The sequence below is a fragment of the Rhodamnia argentea genome, chromosome 5 (genome assembly GCF_020921035.1).
Source record: "Rhodamnia argentea isolate NSW1041297 chromosome 5, ASM2092103v1, whole genome shotgun sequence".
NCBI classification, from domain to species: domain Eukaryota; kingdom Viridiplantae; phylum Streptophyta; class Magnoliopsida; order Myrtales; family Myrtaceae; genus Rhodamnia; species Rhodamnia argentea.
The window spans coordinates 2,658,069-2,679,838 of record NC_063154.1 but is presented as its reverse complement, the minus strand read 5'-3'; the positions used below and the strand labels follow the sequence as shown (position 1 = coordinate 2,679,838).

At 39.8% G+C, this 21,770-nt stretch overlaps 1 protein-coding gene across 1 annotated transcript; it reads right to left on the bottom strand.

Moving 5' to 3' along the window:
• Positions 1-13,776: 13,776 nt before the first annotated feature.
• On the bottom strand, positions 13,777-17,540 carry LOC115743714 (probable LRR receptor-like serine/threonine-protein kinase At3g47570). The gene is made up of 3 exons (XM_030678632.2): positions 14,861-17,540; positions 14,326-14,712; positions 13,777-14,231 (listed from the first exon to the last, which is right to left on the bottom strand). The coding sequence occupies exons 1-2, from the start codon at positions 17,538-17,540 to the stop codon at positions 14,348-14,350; spliced, it is 3,045 nt and encodes a 1,014-aa protein (XP_030534492.2). The 3' UTR covers positions 13,777-14,231; positions 14,326-14,347.
• Positions 17,541-21,770: the final 4,230 nt, after the last annotated feature.

Below are 21,770 nucleotides of genomic sequence, written 5' to 3'. Positions count from 1 at the left end.
CAGGGAGATGAAGAGATGGGATGCTTAATTCAATTGTGGTTTAGCTACCACGTCGATAAGAGATTTATAGAGGGTGAGGACTTTGGAGAGAGAGACTCCTGTTTTGGTCTTAAAAGTCATATATTTGCATAAAGTAGACAGATGGGGGGGGAAGCTTGACTTGAGTCAAGTCCACCAGTGAACCAATCACTTGAACCAACTTTCTTTTGAACGACACGAGAGATGACAATCACCGTAACAAAAACTTTCTCCCTAGTCGAATGCAGTTGAATTACTGACTTTGCCTATCCTTCGAACAGAAGTTAGTCGGTATTTACCGTGATACCACGAGTCCCAACTCAGCGCTTTAGTGATCTGATGGAGAGAAATTCGGGATTTCTGGAATAGCCGAGGTGATATTGATCCGAGTCTTCATCCGGTCGGATACTTTGAATTTTCCAAAGAAATTGACGGAGCTTTAGTCTCTTTGCTTCTTCTTCTTCTTCTTCTTTTTATCAGTGTTATTTTCACATGCTTCTTTGTCCAATGGCATGCATGCGAAATTACAGTCGAGTTACTGTTGCGCTCCGTCGCAATCTTTTGCTGAAATCCGGATTGGAATTTTTGCCTCATTGAAAATTGGTGAGCACCGGTAGCCCACGTTGTGTGGAAATCTCCAAGAAGGCGACAGTCCTGTTTGTGCTACGCATTCGACACTGCGTTGGACGCCGATATTGTTCTTTTTCCATGTCTTCTAGGTCTGTTGATTTCCTCAGCCTCTTGTCCTCCACTCTCCAGAAAGTAGTTTAAGCTGTGTGTATTTGTGGTAATTATGCTGATACTATGTTCCTAGTATAATCTCGTAAGACAGGCATCTTGATTCGGTTGAATTCAGGATATGACACTACTTTCTTGCAATTGGGTTATCCGGTACAGTTTCTTATGTTTTCAGTCTTCTGAAGTCATCCACATGCATCATCTAGGCTCATTCGGTTGGAAAGTTAACAGAACGAGTAGTAAGAACGGAGATGGGTCAAATTGTCTTCCATTGAAGGTGTCCATTATCTTTTCTTTTATGAGATAATGACACGTATGGTCCTTCAGCTTTGACCCAATGTGCAATTTGGTTCATAAACTTTTTTTTCAATTTAGTCCATGAACTTTAGTCCAATGCGCAATGTGATTTTTAAACTTTTAATTTGTTCAATGTGGTCCTTGAACTTTTGATACACGTTCAATTAGAAACTATATTTAAATATCCAATGTTATCCTTCCGTTAATTTAAGATCGGGAACTATATTGAACATCTATCAAAAGTTCAAAGACCACATTGAACAAATTAAAAGTTCAAGGACGACATTACACATTGAACTAAAGGTCATGGTTAAAGTTTTAGAGACTACATTGCATATTAGACCAAAGTTCATGGATCAACTGTGTCATCTTTTCCTGGGTTGGACTTTAAGGTCGCTACCTTATCATCACTGTTTATAAAGCAAGACAGGCAGTATATGAAGAACCTAAGACGATAATTCCGCTCCCGTATCCCTGCTACAATGCCGGCTTTCGATTATTCCCACAAGAAGCTTCCCAGATATCAAAACAACTTCCATGGCTGTTGATCGCAGAGTCTGAGGAGCTTGTGTGGTGGACTGGAACATCGAAAGGTTGATGCTCTTGTTTTGGAGTTTGCAGAGGAAATTTCTCATGAAAGTGATGCTGCTGAAGTGGACAGTTGCCGGTCATCTTCACTTTGCAACTTGTTTCTGGAGTCCAACTCTCACTTTGAAAGGATTGATCAGAACAGGCTTAGTCCATTATCATGTCCTCCGACGTACACGGATGAGGGCGAAGACCTTATCGTCGAAGTATTTGTCGATTTGTGGCATTATTAGGCATGGACAGAAGGATTGATCCAACAAAGTGGTTCTCTTCGATGCTGAAAAATTCTAAGTTGGAAAGACCAAAGCCGATCGCGGGGGGAAGACTTCCATGCATTTGGTTATATCCTATGTCAAATGTTAACAATGAAGACAAATTGTAGAGGCAAGGCGGAACCGTACCGGACAACCGATTATCTCTTAAAGTGAGTGATGTTAGTTTGGTCGGTAGGCCTAGAGCCCGAGGAAGACTCCCGCCCAAGTAATTTCCCTGAAGATAAAGATCCTCCAACGATGATAAGTTCCCAATGGAAGAAGGGACACTTCTTGTTAGACGGATTGCTGCTGAACGAAGAGCCTGAAGCTTCACCAATGAACCATTCTCCGAAGGAACTTCTCCGTTCAGTTGGTTGTGATGCATTCCGAGGAGAAGGAGGTTAAGGCAACCTGAAGTGTTCTTGGGGATTTCGCCCGTGAGAGAATTGTTGGACAGCAATAACTAGCGTAGGTGATGCAACAGGCCGATTTGGGAAGGGATTTCGTGGTGAAAACTGTTATTAATGAGCCATAATTTTCTCAGGAAGCTGAGGTTCCCGATGTGAGGGGAGATAGACCCCGAGAGCTTCTGGGAACTCAGGTCCAAAACGTGACTCTGTTGTGGTGTCGGTGGCTGCACGTAATGCCGTACCATTGGCAGACGCTAACCGTATTGTTCCAAGAGCTAAGCACCTCGAGAGGGTCCTCGATTATCCCAGCCTTGAATGCAAGCAAGGTGGACTTATCAGTTTCATTCGATAGCGTGTAGACTCGTGCAAAGCACAACACAATCACAATCACAATCGCCAAAACGAAGTGACGGAATGGTAATTTTGCGAAACTAAAGCCCAGGAATTGCATGGCTCAAAGCAGAAGTGGACTGGAGGGATGTGCAGGGAGATGAAGAGATGGGGTGCTTAATTCAGGTGTGGTTTAGCTACCTCACCGATAAGAGATCTATAGGGGCAAATCGACTTGAGTCCACCACAACTCCCCCATGTTTTGGGGAGTAAGTTATTTCCAAAGTTTTTAGAAAGTTAGATTAGAAATGAGAAAACACTTTCCGGTCGATTCAATTAAAATAATTTCTGAGAATTTTTACCAAACGCATCAATGTCGGAAATTGAAAACAAAAAAAAATCGATAACTTTTCTTAACTCAACCAGGGTCGTAGATAGTACTGTCGTAGGATCTAAATGTGCAATCAGCCAGCAGAGAGTACCAATGAAAATGGCTCCTTCCGCTCCTTGTCGAGATTATCCTAATCTTTTACGATTTTAGAATAGATAGTGACCTTATACTAAAATAATCTTCTTTACAATATACGTACTAAGACTATATGCCTGTCTAGCATTTAAAGGAGCATAGTTTCTGCGATCTGATCGGCAGAAATTTCCTGCTACCGGCCTTTGATTCATGACATCTTTTGCTAAAATTTTGGAGCTTAGATTATTTAACTTAAACAAAGAGTCCTACCAATACTCTAAACCATATAACAAGTAACAACAGCATATTGGCCGATTTAATTTTCAATCTTTGCCTACCGCCACATAACACGGCAGGACATTCTTTTTTAAAATTTCACACTTAGGTCCCCCAATGAACCAATCAATTGAACCAACTTTCTTTTGAATGATACGAGAGATGAAAATCACCGTAAGAAAAAGTTTCTCCCTAACCGAATGCAGCTGAGTTACGACTTTGCTGATATGACAGATTCCTAATTCTGCTGCTGAGCGATCTGGTGGAGATTGAGATGTTTAGAGAAATTAATGATTTCTAGAAGGCGTGAAAGTTCATTCATCCGAGTCTTCATCTGATCGCTTACTTTGAAATTTCCAAGTTAATTGAAGTTGCTAATGACGTTTATCTTACATTTGTGTGGTCGTAGAAACTTGTCAAGCTGAAATGACAGAAGACGTCGCCACTCTACTCTGCAAAAACGTCCGGGATGACTTGGGGCTTGGCTAGGGTCGCTCCGGAGGGCCCAATCCTCGTGTATATGTCGTAATTCAAGTTTATTGTTGTTGTAACTTCTATACTGTCTCCAAAAACATTACGATACTTTCTACAGGAGCTGAGACCCACAAAAAAAAAAAAAAAAAAACTTCATTCCAAAAAAAAATTTGTGATTCTTTCATGGTTCTAAAGGTTCTAATTACTAAAGTTGAGGGCTTTTTTTTGGACAGAGGGCTAATGGAGCGGATTTGAGACTAGAGTTAAAATTGGTGATTTTTTCTTTGACAATAAAAAAGTTCGGAGTAGATTTAAGACCGGACCTAAAGTTTAAGGCTTTTTTTTTTAAACAAAAAAAAAATGTTAGGGGTAGATTTGGGGCTAAACCTAAAGTTATGATTTTTTTTTTTTAAGACAATAAAAAGTTCGGGACAAATTTGGACTTGACCTAAAATTTGGGATTTTTTAGGGACTTAGGCCTACTTTCATGTATGCCTGTTGTTGTAAGCGAGACAATCAGTGTTTGAAGAACCTAAGAAAATTATTCCACTCCCGTAGCTTCCGCTACAGTTCCAGCTATTGATTATTCTTACAAGAAGCTGCCCATAAATTTCATGGCTAGCGATGGCAGAGTTGAGGACCTTGTTTAGTGGACCGGAACATCGAAAGGTTGATGCTCTTGTTTTTGGAGTTTGCAAAAGAAATTTCTCATGAAGTGATGCTGTCGAAGTTATTGGAACGAATCTGGGACCAATTCATTTATTCCGACAGTGCCTATCATCTGCCATTTGCAACTTGTTTGTGGAGTCCAAATTTAACTCTCGAAGGATTGATTAGAAAGTGCTTATTTCGTTGTCCACGAGACGCTGCCGTATAATTAAGGGTGTCCGAGTTAACGGACGAGCGCGAAGACCTTATCGTTGATTTTGAGTCTTCATGTGTTGTCTTCCAACCTTCATTGAATGGCCTTCACAGACTCTCCAACCCCCTTTGTTGGTCATTTACGACAAACGTCTTCTTCATGCTCCGTTTTCCTCAAGAAAATTATCTAAAAAGTCGTACATCTATTGCACTTTTATCAATTTTTTCCTTCACCTTTTAAAGTTTTAATTGTTTAGTTGAGTCATAAATATTTTCACGTTTTTTCAATTAAATCCATCCGACCAATTTTGATGGAAAATAGCTTATATAGTGCCGGCTGTCTTATGTGGCAGCCAAAGCTAACATAGACAATTTTAAATATTTTTGTGAATTTGTTATTATTAATTATTTTTCTTTTCTTTCTTTCTTTCTTTTTCTTCCCTTTTTCCCCTAGCCGGTTGCTAAGCATCGACCATGGCCAACGACCGACCAAAGATGAGGGCCGGTGAGGTTGTCCTCACAGGCCTCAACCTCACCTCTCTTGTGGACAGCGGGGGCGAGCTTCGCCGGAGACCGGTGAGGTCAGCCTCGCCTTTGGTCGGTGGCTGAGGCCCGCCGACTAGCAAGAGGACAAAGAGAAAAAAATTTAACAATAAAAAAAGAAAAAATTAACAAATTTTTTTAAAAAATATTAAAGTATAATAAAAATGTCCACGTCACCATGTAGGACGACCGGTGTCGACATCAACAATTTAAAGTCAAAATTGGCCTAATAGACTTAATTGACAAAATTAAAAGATTCAGGATTAAATTGACAAAAGTGCAATAAGTTTATGACTTTTTGAATAATTTTCCATTTCCAACCTATCGCTACTGGTCATTTAGAACGACAAGGGTCTTCTTCATGCACCGTTTTCCCGTGGACTTAGTCGATACCAAGAACAAAAACTAGTTTGTCCTTACACATTGATGGGTGTCGCTAGAAACAGTAGTAATTAGCTCAAAAATTTGGTTTGCTGCAACAAATTATGATTAAGCATTTGAACAAGTGAGCCGTATTCAAATAACAACACAGGTCCGTCATAAAACGAGTAGACGAACGTCGAAAATCAATTCCATTTCTCACATTGGTCTAAACTTATTATTTGATTTGAAAAAGCAGTGCAGATTATCACAAGTATTCACTTTTGACCCACAGTAAGAACGCTGGTCATATTGAATGTTGTGTTTGTCTCTTGTTATTTCCAATTCCCACCTCGTTAATCTCCTCTTTATTTAGCATGGTTCAGTGAATGTCATTGGAAAAGCCTTCGCTTTTTGTCTTGTTTCGAACGTAACACGAAAACTTCGTTTGTTTCGCGAAAAATGAGTAATTTGAAAAGCATTTTTCAAAAAATTGATCGCTATATTACTTAGAAAAATGATTGATCGATAAACATTTTTCATTTTCTACGCAAATATTTAGACACAAATTATTGTCGGTAATGAGAAATATTTGTCATTGGCTAATTTCAAGTAATACGTGTGACTATTTTTTAGGAAAACATTTTCTAGATTACTCATTTTCCGCGAAACAATAGGAAAAATTATTAAATTTACCCCTCAAAAATAAATTGTAGTGGTGTAAATAATAAGTCACCACTGAAATAAATCAACACATAAATGCGAACAAATATCCTAAGTTACCACGAGAGTAATTAATTTCCCACTGAGATTAGTCTACTAGGAATTTAAAATGGTAAATTTTAATTTTACTCAGAAGTTACAGCTATTTAATTAACAGCACTCGAAAAGTATGTAAGCAACTTGTCATATACCAGCTCAAATGCGCCCCACTCGCAAAAATGAGAGATTGTTCGTAATCCACAAGTGTAATTTTTTTTTTGTCAAACCGCAAGTGTATTTATGCCTGGTAAATTGATTATTAGTATGTAACTGACAAATTTTTTGACCCAAAAAAAAAAAAAACTGACATTAATGTTGTTACTCCTCATAAGATTGCTAATAATCTGCTAAAAATTTATAGCGGAAAATTGTTACTTTCATACGTAAGTTACAGCTGTTAAATTACACCGGCTGTCAAATAGGTAAGTGTTGCATATTCTACTGGCAAAAAAACACGCCCATTTGTAATAATCAATGACCATTTGTAAACTACATCAACCTGATAAATCAGTTATTCAGTTAGTATGTTATTGACAAATAAACGTTGGAACTCGTAAAATCCAAAAAAAATAATAATCTATTCATAACAGTGCTAACACCTAACACTATTGTGTTGCTATTCTAGGTGCCAACTGCTATAAGTTTTGCCTCGGACGATCATCCTCAGACGAGCGCAAAACCAGAATAAACAAATTTGATAATCTCATTTATGTCAATCAATCGTGTTTCCGGATGGACCGTGCGAAAGTGGCTTGCGATCTCATTTCCAATTGTGGATATTGCCGCCGTCCTTTAGATACATACAATCAAGTATATCTGTACTTGTCATAATAGATGTCCTACCCTACCAATGATAGTTTTGGAATTACCAAAATGTATGGGGATGTTTTTCCAACTCGAATTACATTATTTCCCTTTACCTTCTTCCACTAACCAAGAAGTTTTGGTTCGCAGAAGACGAAAACCGAAAAATTATAGGTGAGGTGGCCCGATTTAGTAGATCGTTTTCAATTTTTGCTAATATAAGTTGTTTTTTTTTTTTGTCAGACTAATATAAGTTGTTTACCTGGTGAATTTTTGCACTCTCGTCCTTTCCAAACGTAAATAACTAAAACTTAAGTTGAGTAATGTCAGGAAAATATATGTAAGGTTCTGTTTATTTCGTGAAAAATATGACATTTTTGGAAAATATTTTCCAAGAAGTGTTTTCGGTATTTAGCTAAAACTCAAAAATCAAAAGAAAAATATTTTCCCGCATTTGACAAAGAAAATATTTTGTTCTCTCTTTCCTCGTGTGTCGGTGCCAACAAGACCATTGCCAACTCCTCGACGACAACAGGCTCACTCCCTTTGACGACTTGCTGTTTCCATTGCCATTCTCGATTCCATTATCAATAGCCTCCTCCTCTTCGCGGTGTGACCAGCCATCATAATCGCCCATGCTCTTTACCAGATCCTGCTGTCTCTGACGTCCATCCCACACTTCTCATCGGTTTTGCCATTTAACAACGAGATCTCCACGCATGCCTCGCGCTGCACGTCAACGTCGCCAGCCATCCTCACTCACCGGGCAGTCGACAAATTCTAACGGCGGCGAGAGGTCAAATTTCGCGCAATGAACCTCAAACGAGGAGCGAAAGAAAAGGAAAGGCACAAAATTGGGTGGACTTACAGATCGAAGGCTCGAACATGCAGGTGCGACTCGACAGATGGAGAGCGAGATTGGCCGAACGGGAGCGCAATGTGGCGAAGATGCCCCAGATCGCAGCTTCGTCTGTTAGGAAAAACAGCGGATAAATTTCCTTCTTTGACTGAACGTATAAGAAAACAAATCGAGCACAACCAATGGAAACATACGAAACCAGAAGAAAAATGACGCAAAAATTTTTTATGTGGTCGCAGCCCTTCCTTTCCTCGGCGACTTTGAGAGCCTCACGGGGGCGATAAGCACGTTCCCTCTAACGTTCATCCTCGCCAACCACATGTACCGATGACGAAGCGGTCTTCCATTCAGAAGTCATCGCATTGGCTCAATATCTGTTTCTTCGGGTGTAAGTCCGTTGCGGCAGCAATCGCGGCCTTGAGGCTTAGTGCTGTAGATTCCAAGACAGACAATCTTTTTGCAGATTTATGATAATTTAACACATGTAGAAGAGGGGAAGAAAATGTGTATCTAGAATTGTGCACTGGTTGATTTTTGGAGTTCCTAAATCAGAGCTTCCTGCATAGAATTTAGCTCAGTCCCCTCTTTTCCTTCTAGTTTATTGTCTTGTTCTCAATGACTGTTGCATCGTTTGGAGATTTGTCCATTGATGATGACCTTCCCTGTCACTGTTATGCGAAGAAGTTGGAGTAAAGCAATAAGGTGAAGAGAGTGCTTGATGGGCCAAGTCTGGTCTGCCGAATTCTATTGTTCGGTGCAAAAAATTGTGAACTTTTCAAATTGTTGACACCTAAATTTTGACTACCTTTTTAGGATATCAAATTTTGCATATAAAATTAGAGAATGACACATAGTTCGTATTTAGATCAATTTAATTTCTGCATGCATCTCATTTATATTTTATTTCGATTGGTGGCGGTGGATATAGTTCACGTGAACTTAATTGACAAGGTGGACTATGCCCAAAGTGAGAGAAAATTTGATCATGCCCGTGCACGTTGCGAGTGCTGAAATTCATATGGTAAATTGGTCCAATGATGAACCTTGGTCGAAATTCATTGAACGTATTCACCGCATGGGGAAGTGAGGGAAGGGCAAGAAAAGGATAGAATTGTGAGATAGTTGGCCCACTTCGCATACACTCATAGAAGGATAAAAGATAATGGAGGAATCCTGGGATTTCCTCACTGCAGGAGGTCATCCGACTCACAAGGCAGTCTTTAGAGGATATTACATGGCCAAATGAGAGGACATTGATAAAAAAAAAATTGAAAAAAAAATCGATTTGATTCAATGGCAATTTCGATCAGAAAAGTCAATAAAGAGAGAAAAGAATCATGTCCTAGACTTGTGCAGAGAATATCTAATCAATAACACCATCGGATAGAATCATGAAGAAAAAAAAGTAGTGGAATCCCACAAATCAAGAGACAATTTCTTTCACTGTGGAAGCTCTTTAGCAAGGGAAGCGTACGATAGAACACACAGGTCAGCAACATGAAAGTAAAAGAGAATTGTTTGAGTAAGACGATTGTCTATTACTCCGTTCCATCTATTCGTGCGAGACGAAGAAGGAAAGATAAAAATAAATGTGCACATGGTGGAAATGTACCTGGTCCTCGAAAGAATGGATATCCATGGAGACCCACAGGAGAGAAATCCTTCGTGCACTGATTTACAGCAATTGTTGAAGGCATTCCAGACCCAAAATTCAGTAATTGACTCCACGGATTCAGATTTTCCAAAGAAAGCATGAGTGGTTGTTGCTATAAAAGGTGGACATTTTTTTTGCTCGAGGGCGGAGAGGAAGAGAGGGTGGCGATTCTGGAAACATGTAAAGAGAAAAAGAAAACGTGAGGGGGATTCATTGAGAATCCTTGGTGTGTAAAAAAAAAAAACTGAGAGGAACACGAGAGGGAAAATAAGTCATTTTTTTTTCTTCTCATTTTTTTTTCTTTTCTTTTGATTTGTTCGGACACCACAGGAACTGCACCACAATTCATTCTCGCTTCAACGCCTTGCCGGCATCACCAACCAATCGAGGCTAGCCACCGTCACGAGATTTTCCTGCCCTGCCAATGCCTTTTTCTCAAGCATTACTGTGATTGCCCTTGTCCGAGAAGCATCCATACTGCACCTTGAGGCCTTGGTGCAAGTCATAGAGTCTCATTAGACAATCCCTCATCGTTGTCGCTCTGTTCGTCAAACCATCAACACGCTTTGTCCACCGAGTCTACACAACGTCCCACGCGTTGGATCAACGAACCATTGGCCTACTGCTCACGTATTCTTGATTTTGCAGGTTATTTGGTTAAAGGAAAAATTCCAAACGGTGGTCAAAGAAAAGAGAAAAAGATTGTTGCAGATCCACAAGAGTCAAAAGCGTAAGTCATAGCCACGAGTCCGTCCGCACGATCTGCGAACCATATCTGTCCCAAGTTGTTCGTGACACACCATGAGGCAATTCCCCTTCATTCTTTTCCAGTTGATTTACTGGCCTTGAGTTCTCATCGTGAACCGCAAACCACCAAGGAGCACCATGTGATCCATTGGAAGTGCATCGGTCATTGTTCGATTTTGTCATTCGCTGATTCAAATTTGGAAATAATATCCACGAAATAGGTAACGATTCTTAGCCAATTCAATATTTTGTTGCCATATTTCGGATTGATCAATATCTAACGTGAATATTTGAGATTTTAGGCATTATCCAATTAGGTATTATTGTCAAGAAAAGTCAACTTAATTACTAATTTGATCCATAAGACTTTGGATCATTTTTTTTTAATTATTTTGACTTTATATTGAATATTTGTGTTGCCTAAAGTTGCGATTAACTTTAATTTAATCCGTGAGATGATGGGTTATTTTTTAGATTACCGTAATCTTTGGTTTCAAATTTTCATGCATTGTACATACTGATTAGGTAAGATTTTACTTCTAACACAGATAATTTTTACCTTTTAAAGCATAAAAAAAAAAAAACATGCATGCATAGCATATGTTTGAAATTGCACACTTGCCATGTCATTCCCATTTTCCATTTTTGACTCGTCATTTATGCATGTCATAGGGTCATACATTAAAAAATGCATGTAATAATGTAGTTGCATTATTTTGCCAATCATTGAAATTAGGTCACGTGAGTACATATCATTTAGGGTTAGTCATGTAGTTCATTAAATTTATGCCATGATAAGCTAGCACACTTTTCCATGTCATTTTCATATCATATACATTCATATTAGAGCAGATTGCATGTCTTTACATTTAGGTTTAATTTAGGTTAGCATGGCATATAGCTAATCTGCATTAAACAAGAAAAAAAAAACATTTAATGTTTAGAATTGCTTGCATTTCATTCATCCAAGCAATTTGTTTACAGTTTGATTACCGGGTGTCTATTTCATGATTATGTATCCGCATGGACATTTTCACATGTCAGGAGATAGATTCTAAAATGAATCCAAATTGTCTGCCAAACATTTTTTTTTAAAAATGTACCGAAAGGGCGTTAGTATAATCTAGCGTAATCAAGTCCCCGGATTCATAATCTCTGATTCGTAGGAATAAAGTATTTCTCCCAATACTTTATTTAGGTTTCTAATCAACCTACCGTAAACAGATTAGTGACGACTCCAAATAAAACCTTTTGCATGAAAAACTTGAACCATAAGTCGTGAATTGTTATGAACTTGGGAGAGTCCGAGCTAGGTTTAATAGCTTAGTAATCTATTAGCCTGAAAAGTTAATTTTTAGGTCGCGACACAAATTTTAACGAGTGTTGATAAGTGCAAAGACAGGAAAAAACCGTTGGTCAGACAAATGATTGGTGGTTTGTTTCCAAGTAACTTATTGGCGACTTACTAGCACTTTGTTAAAATTGCCAATTTTTTTTCATAGCCAATTTTGCAACTATTTTAATGTCTTTTTAAATTTTATTTGCATTACATACAAAAAAAAATTTATTTGCATAATTTACTAACAGTTGTGATTTACTAACTCTTGTATGAATTTACCGATCTAAATTAGGATGACTTAACAACTTTTGTCTTGAATCACCAGTGAGCTTTGGATTACCGACTAATTCGAGATACTTACCAATGTTCGATTTTCTTTTTAATTTGTGAGCTTTTTATTGCGTTACCATCTTTTATTTGATTGGTGGGCAATGTATTAATTCTTTTTTGAGATTACCAATCTTAAATGGGGGTAACTCGCCAACTTTTCTTCCATTAAATTGCCACATAGTATTGCCTTACCAACTCTATCAAAGTTAGTTACCGACATTAATTTATTTTTACGTAATTACTTTTCTTAGTGTTATTTATTTTGTTGTATTTGCATTTCTTGGCATCCCCTTAAGTTTATCAACGCTTTTTAATATGTGCCAACCTTAATTAAAGGACTTATCGACATTTCTCTTATTAAGGTATCAACTCATTTTAAATTCACAAATCTCATTTAAGTAACTTATCGAATTTATTTTTCTTTAAATTACCAACATTTAATCTCTTACCAACTTATGTTTACCTTTCTTGACTACATTTTAAATTTACCCACTCTTGTATGAACTTATTAACTTTAATTTATATATTTTATCGACTTTTCTCCTAATTTTGAAAAATGACATTAATACTCTCTAAACTTGGATCCAATATGAAATGTCATCCTTGAACTATCCCTACATGTTGGATCTAATTCCTAAAGTTTCGATATGCTCAATCCGGCCTCTCAACTTCCATGATAAAGTCAAATCATTCCTTCGGGGAAAAGTACACTAGAAGTGTCATAACTTTTGTACGGCGTTCACTTGAGTGCCATAACTTTTAAAAATCGTTCACTTGAGTGCCATGTTGACGTGGCAGCCGGAAAAGTCACCGTAACACGCCGGAAAAGTTACCGTAGACGCCGGAAAACCGACGTAGTATGCCGGAAAGCAACATGGCACGCCGGAAAAGTTACTGTAGCACTCAAGTGAACGATTTTGCTCCAACGTAGCATTCAAGTAAACGATTTTTAAAAGTTATAGCACTTAAGTGAACGTTTTGAAAGTTGTGGCACTCAGGTGAACGCCGTACACAAGTTATGGCACTTCTAGTGTACTTTTCCCCATTCCTTCGCTACTATTCACAAGTTTTCGTAATTATACTATTACCCAGATTTTTAGATTTTCTTTTGATTTTCAATCGATCTTTCTAAATCAACAAAACCTATGGTATCTTTTTATTACTTTTTGGGGATAAGTACACCATGAGCGCCATAACTTGTGTACGGCGTTTACTTAAGTGCCATAACTTTCAAAATGTTCACTTAAGTGCTATAACTTTCAAAAATCGTTCACTTGAGTGCTATAGTAACTTTTGCGACATCATCTTTCCGACGTGTAACGTCATTTTTCCGGCGAGCCACGTTAGCTTTCCGGCTGCCACGTCAGCTTTCCCGCTGCCATGTCAGCTTTTCCGGCGTCCATATCAACATGGCACTCAAGTGAATGATTTTTGAAAGTTATGGCACTTAAGTGAACGTTTTGAAAGTTATGGCACTCAAGTGAACGCCGTACAAAAATTATGGCACTTCTAGTGTACTTTTCCCACTTTTTGGTCTCTATTTTGGGATAATTTCAGTTTTATAGTTTAGCTTATAATTTCTATAACAATAAAAGTATAACCTCATTTAGAGTTGAATCAGGTAAAAAAAAATTAACGGTATTTCTCAATGGACATCGACATTGTGCGGGATGTGCAAACATGATGTCTGCTTGTATTTATAGATCGAACTATTTAACTAGCTTAAAAGAGGAAAAGGGATAAATGTTCTTGCTCACATAGCTTTAAGAGACATATATTATGAATGACAGGATCATCCTTTATACTGCATTCTTTTCTTACATGCCAACTTTCGTTTCAAAGGAACATTGAAGCTCATCTTTTTTCGTCACCGTCTGAACTACTCATAGTCTATATCAGAACTCCATCCACCAACCTCACAATACATTAGAGAAGCATTCGTCCCATGTTTGCGAAAGAAGAGGACAAGGACATTGTCATCGACTTTGAATCTACTGAAGGTTCCCACATGCCAAAGTTTACTGGATGACTTCACTATTTTTCCAACTCCAGTTTGGTTCTGCATGATGACTCTGTTACCTCCATGGCTTCATTTTCGCATTACCAGAACAACAAGTTAATCTAGATTTTAAAAAAAAAAGTGTGAAGCTGGGTGGTTATCTATGCATAAGTGGTTCAGTTTGGCATAATTTGTAGGAGGTACTAGAAAACTTACTGCTTCAATATATCACCTGTCTTCAATAACCAGCTGCGTAAAGTCTATCCCTGATCCAACCGAGTTGAGCTGCTACATCTGCGATCCTCATTCGCTTTCTTGGGACTCCAACTGAGCAGGCTATCCCAATTCCGTAGATCATTAGCAAACAATCCTGAAATGTATTCTTTTTGCTTTCGCCTACATCGTTCTCTACTTCTTGAACTAGAAAAGGATCAGTAATCTCTAGAACTCGTTCAGGCAAAGCTTCCTCAACAAAATTATGAAGGTTGGAATTTTCTTTGAATATCTCGGCCGTGGGACTGATTCCCGTGAACATCTCTAGCAAGAGAATGCCATAACTATAGACATCACCTTTAATAGAAACCGCACTACCCATTCCATATTCTGCACAAATCAAGAACCATGTATGGTTGGGCTATGAGAAAATAATATGTGCAAAATGTCATTATGAATATAAAAGTTTTGTGAAAAGATGCCATCAACAACTCTGTGATGAACAAATTCAACATTTGACGGACACAAGGAGACATACCTGGAGCAGCATAACCAATTGTTCCTCTCAAACCAATTGAGCTTATATTTGTATCGCATGTGGATTCAAGGATGATCTTTGCCAATCCAAAGTCACCAACATGTCCGACCATCTCAGCGTCTAAAAGGACATTGCTTGGCTTTAGATCACAATGAATGATTGTGTCGTGGGATTGGTTATGAAGATAATCCAATGCGAAAGCAATGTCAATGGAAATCTTTATCCTATGGACGAGACTCAAATTTTTTGAAAGCCCGTCTGCATCGGCTGATATTGGAGATGGGTGCAACCACTCTTCCAGGCTACCATTGACCATGAGCTCATACACCAAAGCCTTAAAGTCATTTCCATCATAATCAATACTTGAACATATTGTTAGTACCTTCAAAAGATTTCGGTGTTTCATACGCTTTAGAGCCTCACACTCAGCTTTGAAGCTCTTCAAAGCACCGTGATGTGTTGAATTAAGTACCTTCACAGCAACATTAGTCCCATTCTCCTGGAGTATTCCCTTGTAAACATATCCAAAACTGCCAACGCCGATCAAATTAGTTGAAGAAAAACCATCAGTTGCTTTAAGGAGAGTTCCATATGATAAGTTTTGCCAGGTATAAACTATGGAACTTGAAGTTGGTTCTTGTGCTTTTTTCTTCTTCAACCAACATACATACACCACAACAGGAATAAGAACCACCCCTAGAAGTCCAAAAATAATAGAGAGCGAGAGTTTCAATTTAGGATCTACTCCTTTGCTCTTGGGATGTCTAGAGATGCATTTAGGAAGCCGAAATTCAGGGATTCCTCCACAAATCTTGTTGTTTCCAGCTATAAAAGTGGCACTTGCATTCTTGAAGACTCCTTCAGTTGGTAACATGCCTTCAAAATTGTTATAGGATAAATTTAGGATCTCCAAGAAATGAAAAGCCTCTAAGAACTTTGGAATTTCACCTGACAGATTGTTATTGGAAAGATCCAATTCCTCAATACTTCTCAAAGAACTCAATGATTGAGGGATGGATCCTTGGAAGTGGTTATCCTTCATTTTTAATATTGACAAGCCATCACAACTGCCTAGAGTACTCTGAATTTCACCACTGAACATATTGCCTGAAATGTCCAGAATATTTAATTGGTCAATTTGTCCCACTTCCGCCGGAAGGGCACCACTCAAATGGTTGTGAGACAAGTTCAAATGGATGAGAGTTTTAACCGCTGGGAATATTGAACCACTGAGATCATTGCCAGAGAGAACCATATGAGTCAGACTTTGACACTTAACTAGATGGGAAGGAATGTGCCCATAAAAGTGATTCCCATCAAGATATAATTTAAGCAATTTTTTCATCTTCTGCAAGGAGGATGGAATTACCCCCGACAGATTGTTATTTTGAAGAATTAGAAATACTAAATTTTGAAGATTTTCCACATCAGATGGGATAGCACCTGAAAGATTGTTGTTTCCCATGTCCAAGACTTCCAAGTTTACAAGATTGCCGATTGTTTTAGGAATCTCACCAAAAACATGATTCATGGCCAATCCCAACCATGTGATGTTAATGGAGAGATTACCAATGCATTCCGGCAACAACCCACCGAGACTATTAGCAGTAATACTCAAGATGGCTAAGCTAGTGATGTTGGTTAATGAGCAAAGGAAGCTCAAGTCACCGGATCCGCCACTTCCAAGGTGGTTAACTTGAATGCTCAACTTTCGAAGGTTGCGCAAATTTTCAAAAGAAGGCACGTTCCCTGAGAGGTTGTTGCTCCCAAGTTGAAGTATTTGAAGATTTGTGGCATTATTAGGTATCCACAGAGGGATTGATCCAACAAGCTGGTTTGAATCGATGCTGAAAAATGTTAAGTTGGGGAGACCAAAGCCAATCGTAGTGGGAAGACTTCCTTGTATTTGGTTATATCCTCCATCAAATTCTACCAATGAAGATAAATTGTAGAGGGAAGGCGGAAACATACCAGAAAACTGATTATCTGATAAATCAAGTGATGTTAGTTTGGTCAGTAGCCCTAGAGTCCGAGGAATACTCCCGCCCAAGTAATTGTCTCTAAGATGAAGAGACTCCAACGATGATAAGTTCCCAATAGAAGAAGGGACACTTCCTGTTAGATTGTTTCGTTGTAAACGAAGAAACCGAAGCTTCACCAATGAACCCATCTCTGGAGGAACTTCTCCATTCAATTGGTTATGATCCATTCCGATGCGGAGGAGGTTAAGGCAACCCGAAGTGTTCTTGGGGATTTCGCCCACGAGAGAATTGTTGGACAAGGATAAGACATGTAACCGCTGCAACCGACCAATTTGGGAGGGGATTTCATGGTGAAAACTGTTATTAGTCAGCCACAGTTCTCTCAAGAAGCTGAGGTTCCCAATGTGAGGGGAGATAGATCCCAAAAGCATCTTGGAACTTAGGTTCAACACAGTGACTCTGTTGTGGTGTCGGCGGCTGCACGTGACACCGTACCATCGGCAGAGGTTGACCGTATTGTTCCAAGAGCTAAGCACCCCGAGAGGGTCCTCGATGATCCCAGCCTTAAATGCAAGCAACGCGGATTTGTCGGTTTCATTCGATGAAGAGGAGACTTGTGCAAAGCACAATGCAATTGCAATCGCAAAGACAAACCGACGGAATGGTAACTTTGCGAAACAAAAGCCCAAGAATTGCATGGTTTAAAGCAGAAGAAGACTGGGGGGATGTGCAGGGAGATGAAGAGATGAGATGCTTAATTCAGTCGTGGTTTAGCTACCTCGTCGATAAGAGATTTTATAGAGGGTGAGGACTTTGGAGAGAGAGACTCTTGGTTTGGTCTCAAAAGTCATACTTGCATAAAGTAGACAGATGAGGGGCAACTCGACTTTGACTCAAGTCCAGCAGTGAACCCATCACTAGAACCAACTTTCTTGTGAACGACCCGAGAGATGACAATCACCGTAACAATAACTTTCTCCCTAGTCCAATGCAGCTGAATTACGACTTTGCCAATATTCTTCGAGCAGAAGTTAGTTGGTTTTTACGGTGTTACCATGAGTCCAAACCCAGCCCTTGAACGATCTGATGGAGAGGGGATATTTAGCGAAAGTCAGGATTTCTGGAATAGCAGAGGTGACATTGCTCCGAGTCTTCATCCGATCGGCTACTTTGAAATTTCCGAAGAAATTGAAGCTACTTTGACGTCACTAAGATTATCTTACATTTGTGTGGTCGTAAAAACTTGTCGAGCTGCAAAAAAATTCCAGGATGAGTTGGGGCTTGGCTACGGTCCCTCCGGCCGGAAGGCCCAATCCTCGTCTATTTGTCGTAATTCAAGGTTGGTCCCCTTAGGGAGCATAGCTGGGGCCGGATGACTTGACCTGCTTTAGTCTCTTTACTTCTTTTTTATCAGTGTTATTTTCAAATGCTTCTTTGTCGAATGGTATGCATGCGAAATCCCAGTTGAGTCACTGTTGCATTCCGTCGCATTCTTTTGCTGAAGTGCAACTCTCACTTTGAAAGGATTGATCAGAACACGCATAGTCCACTATCATGTCCTCTGACATTCATGGCTGAGGGCGAAGTCCTTATCGTCGACTTCGAGTCTTGATGTGTTGTATTCTGACCATTCAATTGAATGGCCTCGATAGACTTTCCAAACCCCTTCATTGGTCTCAAAAGTCATATATTTGCATAAAGTAGACAGATCAGGGGCAACTTGACTTGACTCAAGTCCAACAGTCGAATGCAGCTGAATTACGACTTTGCCGATGCTCTTCGAGCAGAAGTTAGCCGGCATATACGGTGATACAACGAGTCCAAACCCAGCCCTTGAGCGATCTGATGGAGAGGGGATATTTAGCGAAAGTCAGGATTTCTGGGATAGCTGAGGTGACATTGCTCCGAGTCTTCATCCGATCGGCTACTTTGAAATTTCCGAAGAAATTGAAGCTACTTTGACGTCACTAAGATTATCTTACATTTGTGTGGTCATAAAAACTTGTCGAGCTGCAAAATATTCCAGGATGAGTTGGGGCTTGGCTACGGTCCCTCCGACCGGAAGGCCCAATCCTCGTCTATTTGTCGTAATTCAAGGTCGGTCCCCTTAGGGAGCATAGCTGGGGCCGGATGACTTGACCTGCTTTAGTCTCTTTACTTCTTCTTTTTTATCAGTGTTATTTTCAAATGCTTCTTTGTCGAATGGTATGCATGCGAAATCCCAGTTGAGTCACTGTTGCATTCCGTCGCATTCTTTTGCTGAAGTCCAACTCTCACTTTGAAAGGATTGATCAGAACACGCATAGTCCACTATCATGTCCTCCGACATTCATGGCTGAGGGCGAAGTCCTTATCGTCAACTTCGAGTCTTGATGTGTTTTATTCTGACCATTCAATTGAATGGCCTCGATAGACAGATCAGGGGCAGCTTGACTTGACTCAAGTCCAACAGTCGAATGCAGCTGAATTTCGACTTTGCCGATGCTCTTCGAGTAGAAGTTAGCCGGCATATACGGTGATACAACGAGTCCAAACCCAGCCCTTGAGCGATCTGATGGAGAGGGGATATTTAGCGAAAGTCAGTGACGCAACATTCGGAGAATAACGCAAGAAAACCCTTGCTAAAAGAGAGAAATCTCGAAAATTATGTGAATATTATTGATGATGCTTCAAAAAAACGTGATATACACCTTTTATAGGGTGTTATCCTAACCCTAGTCCAATTAGGAATCAAAATATCAAAAAACGGAAAATTACAAAAGTGCCACTGAAATAAAATTAAGCCCGAAAAATACTAAAAAAAATAGAAAAACCCATCTAGACATTCTCGAACTGCCAAAATTCATCGTTAGTCACGGCCAATGGCCGTGAGTATTGATCATGACACCGTTTTGCTTCAGCTTGCCGAATTTGAGCTCAATCCGACGTCGTCGACCCGATCCGCGGGTTCTAGCCGCAGCACCGTTTCGCCTTCCGATTAGATTTGTGTTGATCCAATCAATCCAAGAACGCACTACTAATGACATCCGCATCATTCTCCTCCACTTGAGAAAAACTCGTCCTCGAGTTAGAATCAGAATCCGGATACATCGGCTCGGTTGACTCATGGAACGGCGACAAATCAGCAACATTAAAAGTGTTGGATATGCTCATGCTATATGGAAGGTCTATAACATAAGCATTATCATTGATTCTCCTGCCGACAAGATAAGGCCCGTACTTCTTCTGTTGTAGTTTGCAGTAAGATCCAGCTGGTAACCGCTCCTTACGAAGAAACACCATGACCCGATCACCTACCTCAAACACCCGCTTTCGCTCGTGCTTATCTGCGGCTGCCTTATACTTCTTATTAGCTTTCTCCAGCTTCTGCCCGACTTCGTGATGCACCTCTACAATCTGTTTAGCCATATGATCCGCTGCAATACTCTTGTCTGTTTGCTTCGGCAACTATATCAAATCTAGAGTATGCTGAGGCGCCTTTGTGTAAACAATAGTAAAAGGCGACCTGCCAATAGAACTATGGACTGCATTATTATAAGCAAACTCTGCTTGAGATAAAGCAATATCCCACTACTTTGGCTTGTCTCCACAGATGCTTCGAATCAAGTTGTCCAGAGTTCTATTGACCACCTCTATCCGACCATCACCATGCGGGTGTGTTGTGCTACTAAAATTCAAAGAAGAGTCAAAGAGCTTCCACAAAGTCCTTCAAAAGTGCCCCAGAAACTTACTATCTCTATCGGAAGTAATAGATTTAGGCACTCCATGTAAGCGAACTACTTCTTTGAAAAATAATCCGGCCACGCTTATCGCATCAGACGTTTTCCTATAAGGAATGAAGTGTGCCATCTTGGAAAATCTATCTACCACAACAAAAACAAAATCTACGCCTCTTTGGGTTCGTGGCAAACCAAGCACAAAATCCATAGATAGATCTTCCCATATATTGTCGTGAACGGGTAAAGGCATGTATAGACCAGTATTCTTAGATTGCCCCTTAGCAGGTCGACAAACATAACATTTTTGCACGTACCTGCCGACGTCTCTACGCAATCGGGGCCCGGAAAATCGCTCCCTAACGGCAGCAATAGTTTTGTCGCGTCCCGGATGTGCAGCTAAACCTCCTTCATGTAAATCACGAATTACCTTCTCTCGTAATGAGGTCCGAGGAAGGCAAAGCTGATTACCTCGCATCAGATAACCATCCATGACATAGAATTCTTACACAAGTTGACCAGCAGCACATGACCCCCAAATCCGCCCAAAGTCATCATCACCCGTGTAATGCTCTTGTAGCCGCTCGAATCCCGTAATGTCTTGGCTTAACGTAATCAACAAGCCGGCTCTCCTGCTCAACGCATCGGCTACTACATTCTGCACACCCGACTTGTGTTGTAATCCGAAAGGAAATTTTTGCAAAAATTGACACCAACGTGCGTGTATGTCTTTGCTAATCCTCTTCTGACTATTCAGATACTTCAAAGCTTTATGATCAGAATATAGCACAAATTCTTTTCCAATCAGATAATGCTCCCGTGTCTTCAAAGCCCTTACGACGGAATAAAATTCTCTGTCATAAGTATTCCACTTCTGTCTCGCGTCGCTAAGCTTCTCACCGAACTAGCAAACCGGTTTGCGCTCTTGAGATAAAACAGCTCCTATGCCCACTCCACTAGCATCACACTCCACTTCAAACAGTTTATCAAAATTAGGTAAAGCCGTAACAAGCGCAGTACATAACTTTTCCTTCAGAACAGCAAAACTATTCTCAGCTTCCTCCCCCTATACAAATTTCCCTTTCTTCATACACTCTGCAATTGGGGCCGCAATAGTACTGAAATTTTTAATAAAACGCTTATAAAAGGTGGCCAATCCATGGAAACTCCTAACTTCAGAAACCGTTTTAGGAGCTGGCCACTCTCTTATTG

Coding starts and splice junctions, on each gene's coding strand:
- LOC115743714 (XM_030678632.2), bottom strand. CDS start 17,540: ATGCAATTCTTGGGCTTTTGTTTCGCAAAGTTACCATTCCGTCGGTTT. Junction 14,713..14,860: donor AATTGGTTATGCTGCTCCAG/GTATGTCTCCTT, acceptor TGATTTGTGCAG/AATATGGAATGGGTAGTGCG.